The 14813-nt window shown below is 47.6% G+C and overlaps 1 protein-coding gene across 6 annotated transcripts in view; it reads right to left on the bottom strand.

Annotated features, from left to right (window-relative positions):
- The window catches only part of camta1a (calmodulin binding transcription activator 1a), an 810948-nt gene that overhangs the window by 78609 nt on the left and 717526 nt on the right, over positions 1 to 14813 (bottom strand). For 5 of the 6 annotated variants that reach the window (XM_055659354.1, XM_055659356.1, XM_055659355.1 and 2 more), the window contains exons 7-8: positions 4954 to 5094; positions 775 to 2663 (exon numbers count right to left, since the gene is read on the bottom strand). In XM_055659354.1, the coding sequence (XP_055515329.1) occupies positions 775 to 2663; positions 4954 to 5094 (2030 nt within the window). The remainder of the gene's footprint in view (positions 1 to 774; positions 2664 to 4953; positions 5095 to 14813) is intronic. The other variant, XM_055659358.1, reaches the window with a different exon arrangement.

The raw sequence follows: 14813 nt of genomic DNA, 5'->3' as shown, positions 1-14813 counted from the left end.
TGTGGTACCCCACTAGTCACTGCCTGCCATTCTGAAAGGGACCCGTTAATCCCTACTCTTTGTTTCCTGTCTGCCAACCAATTTTCTACCCACTACCCCCAATGTCCTAATTTTGCCCACTAATCTCCCATGTGGGTCCTTATCAAATGCTTTCTGAAAGTCCAGGTACACTACATCCACTGGCTCTCCCTTGTCCATTTTCCTAGTTACATCCTCAAAAAATTCCAGAAGATTAATCAAGCATGATTTCCCCTTCGTAAATCCATGCGGACTCGGACCGATCCTGTTACTGCTATCCAAATGAGCTGCTATTTCATCTTTTATGATTGACTCCAGCACCTTCCCCACCACCTATGTCAGGCTAACTGGTCTATAATTCCTTGTTTTCTCTCTCAAACCTTGCTTAAAAAGTGGGAAAACATTATCTACCTTCCAATCCACAGGAACTGATCCTGAATGTGCAGGAAGGAACTGCAGATGCTGGTTTAAACCCAAGATAGACACACAAAAGCTGCATTAACTCAGTGGGTCAGACAGCATCTCTGAGGAAAAGGAATGGGTGACATTTCGGGTCGAGAAGGGTCGACCTACTGAGTTACTCCAGCTTTTATTGTTTATCATTGATGGAGAGAGTTAGGTGAGGCTGTTTTCAGAGGCTGGAGGATCTTTAATCTGAGGACATAGATTTCATAAACTAGGGAGGCCCCAGGTTGGAGTTTAGGAAGATAATTTTAAAGTGAATGGGAATAATTCCCAGCAGTGTCTCTTCCTTACCTCGGGATAAGACCACTCCGGGGAATAATCGGTCACCATGAACAGCCGGCCATTCTGCTGCAGCGACCCCAGGGCTCCCTGAGCCGAGACCACCTCCGACACGTGCATGTAGGCCATGGAGCTGCCTCCACCCTCGCCGCTGCCCAGCTGCATCCCTTGCTGCTGCTGCTGCTGCTGCTGCTGTTGCTGGGGGCTGCAGCAGGGGATGCAAATCTCCGCCTGGCTGAAGGTGGCCACCCGTGCCCTCTCGTCCTCCGGCTGCTGAAGGCCGGCGCCCGCCGCGGCCTCGCCCGCCACCAGCTGCTGCCCGTACAGGGCGTTGGCGCCGCCCTCCACCGATATGAAGTCGTTGATCAGGTCGGAGAACTGGTTGCTGAAGGAGATGTCGAAATGGTCCAGGTTGAGCTCCATGTTGGCCGAGGCGCCCAGGCTGTGGTGGGCCACTGGGTACAGGCTGGACACCATGTTGCCCTGGAGGATGGGCAGCCCGTTGCCGCCGGCGACCTCGGCCTGGATGTAGTGTTCGGTGCCGCAGGCCGGCAGCTCGGCCACCTTCATCAGGCCCTCGCCCCCCTCGGCCGGCGCCGCCGTTTCCATGGGCACCTCGGTCTCCGCGGCGATGGGCTGGAAGTTGGCCTGGAACTGCAGCAGCTGCATGGACGAGGTGGCGTCTACGCGGCCCGGCTGCACTGGACCGTTGCAGCTGGAGGCGGCCTGGGCGGGAGACTCGGTCTTGATGTTGGCCAGCCCCAGGGTGCTGGCGAAGGCCCCTCCCCCGCTCTCGCCCAAACCGCTGTTGTGTATGGCGGGCTCCAGCCGGTGGGCCTTGTTGGCCTCTTGCAGGAAGAAGCTGGGCGAGGGGTTCTGGTGCACGTGTGGGCTCTGCACGTTCTGGGTGTAACCCGAGGAAAAGTCCTTGCTGGATTCGATGGCACTGAAGTCCATCTGTTCCAGGGTGGTGCTGGGACTCAGGCCTCCAGAGGACAGCAAGGCCGATCCAGGTGTTAAGGAAATGGAGGTTGGGGCGGAGTTGGTTTGGAACCCTTCCTTGGCCATCTGCTGGTCAAACGAGTTGTCCTCGGTCTTGATCTCCTTCACCAGGGGCCCGCTGAAGGAGTAGCCGGCCTCGCTGCCCGGCGGCTGCCGGCATGCCCCATTGCCGCCGTCGTTCTTCAGCGCCCCTCCTCCGTAGGTCTGGCCCTGCTTGGGGTTGTTGAGGAAGCAGTCGGGGTCGAAGTTCATGTTGGCCTCCGGGATCTTCTCGCTGTTCTCCAGGGTGGAGGAGAGGACCAGGTCCTCCGCCACGCCGGCCGACATCATGGCCAGGCCGTCGGGGTTGCCGGCCGCAGCCGAGGAGGCGAACGCAAACTTGTGCCCGTCCGAGTTGACGGCCAGCACCAGGCCCTGGGCCCCGTTGTCGGAGGCGATGAGGTGTTGGCCGGGCCCCGCGCTTGGCGACATGGTGTACACTGCCTCGTTGGTGACCTCCGACATGAAGACGGTGGCGTTCTGGCTTAGGCTGCACATCACCGAGGCTACGGCCATGCTGGACACGCCCGTGATGGCCGGGCTGTCGGCCATGTCTGTTTCGCTGTTCAGGCCGCTGCTGATGGAGACCGGGGAGTTCTGGGTGGTGTCGGGAACCTCCACTTGGTTGGTGGAGGACACCTCGGTGCTGTTCTGGTGCAGCAGCACCGGTTTGGCCAGCTTACCGTTGCGCTTCTCGCGGCTGGAGGCCTTGCCATGACCATGGTCGTTCTTGCCCTCTGACACGTCGTTGTTCTGGACCTCCGGGTGGCTGCTGTAGGCGCCGGCTCGTGGCTCCACCTTTGGTGAGATGATGCGGTGTTTGGCACTGTTGCACTTGTGGTGGACACTGCTCCCAGCACCTGGAGGAGAGAGAACCAGATGGGACGTTAGCGGGGGCAGCAATGGGCAAAACCATTCAGTTACAAGATCAATATTTCAAACTCCATCCAATCCCCGATTCACACTGAGCCACATAATTAGATTATGGGTCAGATTGAAGGAAATGTTTAACGATGGAATCTTTGGGGAAATGGATTCCAAACCTCCAGATGAACCTTCCTTGGTGGTCCCAGCATCTGGACAGGTAACCCTCCTCCACATGCCAACCCAGTCATTAGCAATCCAGGCGACTCATCCCCTCCAGAGACATGCCAGGGCATCCTACTGAGTGGTGTTGGCCATGACTCAGCGAATCCCTCTCAAGTCTCTGATGCAGAAGGCGATAGTTCAAGTCCCACTTTGGGGACCAGAGCTGACACTCAGGTCAAGGCTTGTGTTTCCGGGACTGCGAGATTGTTGCACTGTTGTAAGTGCCGTTAGATATCAGGTCAACCTATCCACCCACTACCATCCGCCATTGCCTCGATTTAACTACATCGGATCAACATTCTTCCCAGATTACCGACTCCGACCTTTCTCCCCTCTGCAGTGCGGTGCCATCTCAGCGTCAACTGAGGATCAAACCAGTGTAGAAAGGAACTGCAGATGCTGGTTTACACCCAAGATTAGCACAAAGTGCTGGAGTAACTCAGCGGGTCAGAATCAAGCCTGATCTGCATGGGAGGCGGCATGCTGGAGTAACCCACTCTGCTTCCCTTGGGAACGGTACAATTGTGGTCCGAGATTGCTGAAGTCTGCGGTTGCTACCACTGAACTCCACGTTCTAACACTATCTTCCTTTTAATTTCCAGATACAGCGCGGGAAACAGTCCCTTCAGCCCACCGAGTTATGCCGACCAGTGATCCCCGCATGTGAACAATATCCTACACACACTGTGGCCAATTTTACATTTATACCAAGCCGATTAACCTACAAACCTGTACGTCTTTGGAGCGTGGGAGGAAACTGAAGATCTCGGAGACAACCCACGCAGGTCACGGGGAGAACGTACAAACTCCGTACAGACAGCACCCGCAGTCAGGATCGAACCCGGGTCTCTGGCGCTGCACGGCAGTAGCTCTACCGCTGCGCCACCGCGCTGCATTCTCTCTCAGTTCATCTGTAAAACCTACCTCACTGACCAGACCTTCGGGCATCTGTCCAGATATCTCTTTATGTGGCTCAGTGTCAACGTTTTGTTAGATAGAACTTTTGTTAATACCTTGGAATCTATTAATACGTTAAAAATGCTATATAAATTAAAGCACAAATCAATTCTCATTAGTTCTGGTTGTAATTACAATCAGAGCTAGCCTTTGATGTGTGCAATCACACGCACTCTGTGCTTAAATGAATCTGTAACACTCGATACCAACGTCAAAGACCAATAGGAAGAACGAACCTCCTTTCCCTTCCCACCATCCATCGCACTTTGCCCACAAACCAGCTCATATCTCTCGTTATCATTAAGGAGGAGTACTGCACGATACAATGTTCCACACACTCTGAGGATCCCAACACACCGCTCTCACACGCATTAGCCACATTTTGGAAGATAGGTTAAAGTGAGGTCCATACGGCTTTCTCGTGTGGATACAAAGCACCCCGAGGCAGCGCCAGTGAGCAGAGCAGAGTGACCTCCCAGCCTACGTTAACCTTACACCTTCCGACAATTATCACACGGCAGGAAACTTGCTGTGTGCAAACGTCCACCTGCACTTCCCACTCTACCGCAGTGACAGCACTTGAAAACGTTCTCGCTGCCTCGAAAGAACTTTAAAATATCCTGAGGTTGAGAGAGATGCACATTTATGTGAACGTGACATGTAATTGTGTGTGTGTGTGTGTGTGTGTGTGTGTGTGTGTGTGTGTGTGTGTGTGTGTGTGTGTGTGTGCGTGCACGCTTTTCCCTGCCTCCCTGATACTTTTAAAGTGACAAACACCCTCTTCACTCCACCACACGTGGCGGTCTGTGGGATCTCCCCACTGACAGGTGAGTAGCAAGGACAGGTGTGGGATCTTCATGGGAACCAGCAGGGTTGAATGATCCAGTGAATCCCATTGTCCCAGTGAGGTGGTAGACAGCTGGGGTATGACCCCAGTAGTGGGGAATGAGCAGATTGGGGAGAGTGGTGGCCAGATTGTGGCGGGGGAGGAGGGGGAGGGGGAGGGCAATGTTAATGGGAGAGAAATCCCCAAGTGTCATCTTTGAAAGCTTCAAATACTGAAAGGCTGATGTTAATGAGAAGGGTTACTCCCGTTAGTCCTACCCAGATTGCCGGTGCACAGGCAGTTGTGTGTGCGAGGCTGCGGCTTGGTCTGATGACTGTCCAGGATCTGCTGAACCAGCTGTTCCACAGAGAAACCGGCGTTGCTGTTCCCATTACTGCAGGTCCATTTGATGCCGTGAACTGTTGGAAAAAGGCAGACACCGTGAGAAACCGGCTCGCATGGGGGCGGGGGTGGGCAGGGATGGGGGGCGGGGGGGGGGGGGGGGGGGGGTGGGGAGAGGGAGAGGAAGAGAGAGGGGGTGATTTGATGCGTTGGGACCAAAGGGGATATATGGCTCAGAAAGTCTGGCCCTAATCACACAACCTGTGGAAATCTGAAGGGGAAGATAAACCAACAGCAGTGTTGATCAACCTCTTGACACAAGAATCGCACAGGTAGCCTTTTTTTAATGTGACGATCATAAGGTCAACTAGAGGCTGAGATGATCAAGTAAGACTGTAGTTCTCGATGAAATAATCGGATAACCATCAGTAGTCTGTCAGCCGGCCATTTTGGATTGATGTTGGACTTTGAATCACTTCTCTCTGGAAGGCGACTCCGGACTGTCAAAGCTGCCACAGCCAGACATAAAAACAGCTTTTTTTTCCACGAGTAGTAGCTCTACTCAATGACCAAAAATCTGTAGCCTCCTTTTACTCTGGTATTTTATTTAATTCACATGTTTAATCGATAATGTTTTGTTATTAATGTTTTATGTGTCATTCCTAACTGTCACTGTATGTAATGTTGTCACTTGCGGGCGGAGCACCAAGGCAAATTCCTTGTATGTGACTACTTGGCCAATAAACGTATTCATTCATTCATGTTGGATTTAGAGTGTTAACTGGAGTGTCTGGAGTTCAGCTTCTTTTACTCGGGGGAAGAGCAACCTATGAGCACCGGGCATCATTTTCCACTTTGAATCTCGCGAGCATCCCAGAGATTCTGGCACAAGTACGTAGATTTTCTGACTGTAAAACTGCAGTTGTAAATTTGTTGCTCAGCTGACAACCAAGTGAACACGGCATGCTCCCTAAACCACACGCTGCCTCGGCAAGGCCAGCAGCATAATCAAGGACAAGTCACGCCCACTCCCTCTTCTCCCCTCTCCCATCGGGCCAAAGCTACAGAAGTGTGAAAACGCACGCCTCCAGTTTCAGGGACAGTTTCTTCCCAGCTGTTATCAGACAATTGAACCATCCTACCATGACTAGAGAGCAGTCCTGAACTACTATCTATCTCATTGGTGACCCTCGGACTATCTTTGATCGGACTTTACTGGCTTTATCTTGCACTAGACATTATTCACATTATTTCCTTCATCATGTGTCTGTACACTGTGGATGGCTCCACTGCAATCATGTATTGTCTTTCCGCTGACTGGTTAGCACGCAACAAATGCTTTTCACTGTACCTCGGTACACGTGACAATAAACTGAACTCAAACTCAACACAGATCCTCACTCCCCCATCACCATCCGCTCAATAACCTTCACTGCCTTTAGTTGGACAAAGGCTCAATTTAACATTCTCATCCTCTCCAACCCCTGTTTCTTCATTTCCTTACAACTTCCTCCTGCCTTTCAATCCTGCAAGATCTTCTCAATCTGTCATCTTGTGCATCCAATTTTGACCTTTCCATTGATGGCAAAGAAGCTTTCAGATGTCCCCAAGGTGCGGTACGATTTTCTCAAACCCTCTGCTTCTCTAGCCCTGTCTTTCCACTTTATTAAAGGCCCTTATTAAAGTCTCACTTTCGACTAATCTTTAGGTCACTTCCTAATTAATTTGGCGTCAAATGTTATTTGACAGTGCTGCTATAAATGCAAATGATTGAATTCACAAATAAATGGCAATAATTCTGAGCTCTTCCACGCCATCCTTTCCTGTTTACGGAGACCACAAACTGAGCAGAACATTTGAACTGTGGTCTCACGAGGTTTAGCATCACTGATTTGCTCTTGTGCTCTGTGCCGAATCTATCACATCAAGGATCTCACATGATTGCGTATCTGAGTGAGTAGAAGAGCAAATGATATCAGGTTCCACATCACAGCTGGAGTCTGCTTTAAGATCAGGACCACTGCATCCTGGAAAGTGCAGTGTTTTTCAATTGAAGGCCATGAAGTCAACTGTTGTTAAGTAAGCACACATGTTTTTCCAGCGGTCAATCAAGTCTATTGCTACATAGTCAATGCTGGGGCAAATCGAGTGGGAGATCCCAGATGTCCTGGTTCCTGGTATTCTGTATTTCCGAAGAGTTTCTTTATACTTTATGTCAAAGCCTGATAAGGAGATAGACACGAAATGCTGGAGTAACTCAGCGGGCCAGGCAGCACCCCTGGAGAGAAGGAGCGGGTGACGTTTCGGGTCGAGTCCCTTCTTCAGACTGAGAGTCAGGGGAGTGGGAGACTGGAAGAATGACAAGAGAACCAGTGGAGTGCAAGTGTTCAGTTGCACTCTTTAGAATATGGTCAATCAGATTCCCCTCAGGGGAAAAGCATGTAAAATTAAACCAGCGTAGCAGAGAGAAAAGAGGAGAGAGAGAGAGAGAATTTTAGAAAAGGTTCAGAGAAGAACGACATGACTCAGTCGGAGACACATTGGTATAAAGGGGGGGCGGATAGGAGGGATCGCTGAGGTTTTATATTGCAACAGGAACTTGAGCTGCAAGTTAAGAGTGAATCGTGCTGGGATGAAAGCCACAGGTGGCTTTAAGAAAACTCCCACAGCTATGTGGTTTTAGATGCGGTTGTTCAGTTGCCACAGGAGGTCTGGTACAAATCCACCACAGTCCAGATCGCATATTGTCCACCAAGAAGATTGTCTCCTTCTCCTTACCCCTCACCCTCCCTCACATCCCAGATGCCACTTGTGTCCGAAGATCAACGAGGGCGAGAGTAGCAGATGCGTGGAAGACCAGGGGCGAAGGGGAGAGTGAGTTCTTGCAGTGTGTGTACAAGAGCGGAGGAAAGATTTCTCCCGACTGCACATTCCTTCAGTTCTGCTTCGGGGAAGTTCCGGGCCGTCCCCTCGCCATATCCCACATGTTTGCAAATTTGCAGGAATGTTTCTCGACCCGTGTGGAGCCGTTCCGGGGGGGGGGGGGGGGGATGGACTGCAGCCATCTCCCGGCAAAGAACCTTTGCAATAATTCCAGATTTTTAAGTTTGCATTGCTCATGTTAAGGAAAAAGCATGAATATATATACTGTGCTTCACACAACCTCAGGACATCCTCAAGCTCTTTACAACCACCAAAGTGATTTGAAGTGGAGTCACTGCAGGGAAACCAAGATATCGACTGAAATACAGAAAAACATAGAGGCGCACACAATAGGAACGGGGGTAGGCCATTCGGCCCACCACGCCCACTACATTATTCAGTACTATCACGGATGATCATCGATGTCAATACCATATTCATGCACTCTTCTTGTTTTTACAGCATATATAGAAATGTATTTATCTCCTGCTTTGATATATATTCAGCAACGTGTACACTATCGCACCTTTGTGCAGCGACCCAATGCTCTCGACCACCCTGCTATCCATTGTGTATGTCCTACTCAAATTTGTCTTCCCAAACACCTTATAGTTACATAGTCAGCTGTCATTGCTTTGTTTCCACCTCTGTAAACCAGGTTGAAACATCTTTGCAGCCTCCTCACAATTTATAATCCCACTCAGTTCAGTGCGGTCGGAAAACTTTGAACCATTAATTAGTTCCCTCATCCAAACAGTCAACCCATACTTGATGCACGCCAATACATTACTCATTAATTTTGCATTAGAATTCATTAATTTTGCGCCCTAACCTTTTCTGTGAAAATTTATCAGAAACTTTCTGAAAATCCAAATACTCCCACATCCACTGATTCTCTCATCTACTCTAGCAGTTAAATCCCCCAAAAGCTCCAATAGTTTAGTTTAGTTCAGAGTTACAGCGCAGAAACAGGCCCTTCAACCCACCGGCTCCACGCAGACCAGCGATCTCCGTTCACTAGTACTATCCTACACACCAGTGACAATTCACATCTATATCAAGCCAATTAACCTACAAACCTGTGGTCTTTGGAATGTGGGAGGAAACCAGGACACCTGGAGTAAACCCACGCAGTCACATGGAGAACGTACGAACTTCGTACAGACAGCACCCATAGTCAGGATCGTACCCAGGTCTCTGGCGCTGTAAGGCAGCAACCCTACCGCTGCGCCACCCTAATTATGCCCCTGTCCCACTTAGGAAACCTGAATGGAAACCTCTGGAGACTTTGCGCCCCACCCAAGGTTTCCGTGCGTTTCCCGGAGGTTGCAGGTGGTTAACGGAGGGTGCAGATAGTGGAAGCAGGTAGGGAGACTGACAAAAACCTCCGGGAACCGCACGGAAACCTTGGGTGTGGCGCAAAGTCTCTAGAGGTTTCCGTTCAGGTTTCCTAAGTGTGACAGGGGCATAAGTAAACTTGTCAAATTTGATTTCTCTTTCAGAAATCCTTGTTGACTTTGTCTAATCTTCGACGTTTTCTAAGTTTCCTTTCTCTCATCCTTTACAATTGCCTCCAGCATTTCCCCACTGGGGGAGACTAAGCGGAGGTTGGGCGATCGTTTCGCCGAACACCTCCGCTCAGTCCGCAATAACCTACCTGAACTCCCGGTGGCTCAGCATTTCAACTCCCCCTCCCATTCCCAATCCGATCTCTCTGTCCTGGGTCTCCTCCATTGCCGGAGTGAGCAACACCGGAAATTGGAGGAACAGCACCTCATATTCCGCCTGGGTTGCTTGCGTCCGGATGGCATGAACATTGAATTCTCCCAATTTTGCTAGCCCTTGCTGTCTCCTCCCCTTCCTTAACCCTCGAGCTGTCTCCTCCCATCCCCCCGCCCTCGGGCTCCTCCTCCTCCCTTTTTCCTTCCTTTGTCGCCTATTTCCTTCGCTCCATAGATGCTGCTGCACCCGCTGAGTTTCTCCAGCATTTTTGTGTACCTTCGATCTTCCAGCATCTGCAGTTCCTTCTTGAACACTTTCCCCACTGCTCTGCAGCTTTATGATGTCTCACACTCTCTTTTATAACTGAGAGGGTTACATTTGCTACTGTTTAATCTGCGGCAACTGTTCCATAATCTACTGGATTCTGGAAAGTCATTGCTCTGGTGTGCAAGTAATCAGGCCCCGGAGATTCATCTTCTTTCAGTGACACAAATTTCTCGAGCACTATCTTCTTCCTCGGATTAATTTCCTTCAGTTCCCACCTTCATTTATTTTTAGTTTCCTAATTTTTTTGAAAGATTACCCGTGTCCTCTTCTGAGAAGATAGAACCAAAGTGTTTATTTCATTGCTCTTCCATTTGCATGTTTCCCACTATGAATTCTCCTGAATCTGACTGTAGGGACCAACACTTTTACAGTACGCATTTAGGCACCCTGCATATTTATTCTTACATTATTTTCTTCTCTTCAACAAATGCTTTGTTCTCCTTTGCTGAAATATAAATTGTTGCCGACCTTCACGTTGGCCACTGGGTCTGGCAATTGGAATATGACTTTTATTTACTTTGGTTTAGAGATACAGCATGGAAACAAGCCCTACATCCCACTGAGTCCGCCCCGACCACACTAACACTACCCTACACACACTAGGGACAGTTGTACAATTTTACCAAGGCAATTGGCCTATAAACTTGTACGTCTTTGGACCGTGGGAGGTAACCGCAGCTCGCGGAGACAACCCACGCAGGTCACGGGGAGAACATAAAACTCCGAACAGACAGCACCCATAGTCAGGATCGAACCAAGGTCCCTGGTATTATAAGGCAGGAACTCTACCACAGCGCCACTGTGGATCTAATCGTTTTCTGTTGATAGCCACAATCGGATCACTTTTCCTTTTGTGTTTTGAGAACAGGCAAAAATGGATAAGTTGCAGTTTCTGCATTCATTCCTCAAATGGTTGCCGTTGCCTAACCCAATATCATGCCTTTTATTGAACCTTTCCAATCTTTCACTGTCAACTCATGGCTTTGTTTCAATCTAGGTTTTGGATTGAACTATTTCACTTTCCACCGTAATGAAAATTTCTCATCATGTTATGATCACTCATTCTCAAAGGACCTGCATGACAAGGTCATTAATTCATGCTTTGTTGTTGCCCAAGCCTGTTCCCCTTTTAGTAGCAATGTTACAAAATTTTGAGATTTTAAAAATCAAGTCTGCAATTTATCTCATCAGATAAAGCATAACAATAAGTTTAATTTGACACCAAATTCACTTTCATATCTCAAGTATTAAAAAAGTTATGGCCATTTTCATACTCGGAAATTAGCATCTTGTTCCCTATTGATTTTCAATGGACATTACAAAAAAGCTGTGATCTTGGATAGTCAAAAGCCCATTTCTTAAGGAAAGATTAACATTTTTAAATAGCCTAAGTGTCCAAAGATTATTCACAAATAATTCACAATATAACATGATTTTTATATCTAATTTACATTAATTTATAGGCCAGTGTTCAATTGCGTAATGAAATCGGCTTTCTAGTGGGTTCATGTCTGGTTTAGAACGTTCATCGCGCGCTGGATTAGTGCCTTCAAGTCGAGAAAAATACTCATTCTCAAAGGAACTACTGCATAACTTGATATACAGGGGTGCCCATTTTAATGTAAAAATTCATGCTTTAATTGTTTGCTTTATAAAACCCTGGGGCTGCGAGAGGTTGCGGAGTGAGACAGTAATTTTAAAACTATTATAACTATATTATCGAGGCCTATAAAACTAATAATACCTTTTGCGACCGGGTCTTGCAGCGATTTTTCTTTAATGATTTACTAGGCTGAACATCTGCGATTAGAACAGCCTAGTAAAAATCGCGTTTTAAACCCGCCCCCTCCAAACAGCGCCAAAATCGCGGACATGGCTGAGGGCAGATTCACAATGACGATTCAGGTAGGTTTTGTAACATACCTACTTTTAGCTGCTCAACATATTGTGACGTACATAAATATATTATTGATGATTTGGTTTTCCTTATCTATATGTAGATTAAGGTCATCGATGACTACTGAAATATTCCTGCTACATGCATCCCCAATTTCCTGTTTGCTGTCATCCCCTACATTGCCACTAATGTCGGAGGCTTATGCCACTAATGTCTTCCACCTTTTGGTACTTATTAGCACCAGCCAGACAAATTCCATATTTACCATCATATATATTTTCTACTGACTTCAACCATGTGGAAAAATGTAATCTCATCTTTGTTTCCTTTTTGCCTGTCCTTCCTAGATATTGAATATCCATGGATATTCAGCTCCCAGCATTGGAAAGCTTACATTACCAAAAAGCAATCAGCACAGAACACAGAACAGAAACAGGCCCTTCAGCCCACAATGTCTGTGCTGAACATGGTGGTGGGGGTGGGGGGGGGGGGGGGGGGTGCTGGTTGGGGCACAGGAATGGGAGATGGGTTTGCCACTTAAAATTGGAGAATGCAACGTTCATACCGTTGTGTTGTGAGCTACCCAAGCGGATCATGAGGCAATGTTTCTTCAGTTTGCGTGTGACCTCACTCTGGCAACGGAGGAGGCCCAGGACAGAAAAGAAAGGGCAATATGGGAATGGGAAGAGGAATTAAAAATGGTTAGCGGCCGGGAGATCCAGCAGGACCTTGGCGGACACAGGACAAGTGTTTAATGAAGCGCTCCACGTCACGGGAATCTGTGATCACTCAGACAGCGGCAGAGAAGGCACGTGGAATTTTACGAGGCTGATGGAAGAGCTGTGTAATGATGACATAATGAGTCACTTAATCATTGGAGGTGGGCGTCACTGGCGTTAGTTACCCATCTCCAGTTGCTGCTCACCTGAGCTAGTTAAGAATCAACAGCTTTGATGCATCGGGATTCACGTCTACACCAGCCCAGGCAAGGATGGCAGATTTCCATCCCTCAAGGGTATTAGTGAACCAGATTAGTTTTGAAGACATTTACCAATTTCATAGTTACCATCCGCCTTCTATTCCAGCCTCATTTCATTGCTTGAAATGAAACTCCTTCAGCATCCTCGGCCCCTCAGTATGATATGAACACAGGCATCTTGATACAAATCTAACTTATTCACCGTACCGCAGCGCTAGGATTGTTTTCTGAGAAGAAAATTACGGGACATTTAACCGAGGCATTCCGAATTCTGCGTGAGCTGGATGAAAAAATAGGATTGAAAAAAAAACTATTCCGCTCTGAAAAAAAAAGTCGATCCTTAGGGGACACAGATTTAATTTATCAGAGGTTTGGAGGGTTTTGTTTTGGAAGCAGACTGGCTCCACGGAGTTGAAATCTATCTGATTGAGCTCCTGCCTATGAACCTAGGATTGGTCATTGGGAATAAACGAAGTAAAAATTGCTAAAAGGGACGTGATGTATTTAATGGTCTTCTCTTCTGATGTAAATTTCTATGATCCCATTAAACTGGGTAGCGGCCCAAGGAATATCTGAACGGCTGTGTTGTGTGAGTTCTACAGTTTGTCCAATATGTGCACTATCTGTCCTGGCAGTTTTTGATGGGCAGTTCTTTCAGGGCTTTAGATCGAGGCCATGCTATACTTCCTTGACAGTGTTTTTTTTTTTAATTTTAATTTTTTATTAATATTTTATTTATTAGAAGTAATGTACATTACAGTGATATAAGCCAACAATAACATAATACATTTCTTGTACCACTTCTGGTTTTAAACTTCAAAAAGAAGGAAAGTAGAGAGAGCTAGATAGGATAGTAAGTGCGTGAAAGACTGGTCAAGGGAGACCCGTAGAAACGTAAAACACGGGAAAAAAGAGTTAAAAAAAAAACAAAGAAAAAGAAAGAGAAAAATAGAGAATCGAATATATAAGAAAGTAAAATAAGATAAAAGGGATATACATACGTCGTATCTTTACACACCCCTCACCAGGTCCTGAATCCATTTATTTTCCAAGTTATGTTGCACCTTATACTTGTAATAAGTCGATAAATGGAGACCAAATCTTTTGGAAATGGTCTGATTTGCCTGCTAGGAGGAATCATCCTTGACAGTGTTTGATGGGACAGTGTAGAGAAAGATTTATTCTCCATCTAACTTCCATATCCCAGGAATAGCTGATGGAACAGTGTAAAGGGAGCTTTAATCTGTATCTAATCTTTGGCCCCGGACGAGTTTGATAAAACAGTTTGGAGGGAATGTTACCCTGTATCTAACCAGAGCTCTCGTGGGGATATTAGATGATGAGGAGAGAGCTTTTCTCCCTTATCTTGCTGTGGAAATTGTTGGTCATGTTTGATGGCTCGTGTGCAGGGGGTTTCAATCAGTTTTAACCTATGCTGCATTTGTCCTGAGTAAAAAATCATCATTTCAGAATTACAACTATAAACATTGTATGTTTTGTTCTCGACCAAATGTAATAGTAACCAAATTTGTTCACAGACACATTTGGCTGCGATCTATTCGATTCTGAAGCCCTTGCAATCTGCAATCAATCAGGGGATTTTGGGAAGCTTGCGAGGTAGCTGCAACTGCAGGCATTCTGCACCAGATGGCAGTGTTGTACCAAGGAGTCTCCCACAGTGGGATGGATTGGCAGTCAGGCCACACTAGATACAAAGACGGACACTTGGGGAAACATGGCTCGGAATGTCCTGGGAAAGACGAATCAACAGAAATTCCACTCCTGAAATCTCTTGATGGGCTGCAGCTGAAACCAATCCCCTCAAGTCCCCGAAGCTTGGGATGCCCTGAAGTTCTGCAGCTCAGACAGAGCAAAAACAGATGTTTCAGGGGATCATCTGGTGAACAGGCAGCGATTGAACATTTCTCAGCGTCCACATTGACCGCACG

This window comes from Leucoraja erinacea, chromosome 30 (genome assembly GCF_028641065.1).
Source record: "Leucoraja erinacea ecotype New England chromosome 30, Leri_hhj_1, whole genome shotgun sequence".
NCBI lineage: Eukaryota > Metazoa > Chordata > Chondrichthyes > Rajiformes > Rajidae > Leucoraja > Leucoraja erinaceus.
The sequence above is the reverse complement of the archived record's forward strand: the minus strand, read 5'-3'. Positions and strand labels throughout refer to the sequence as shown.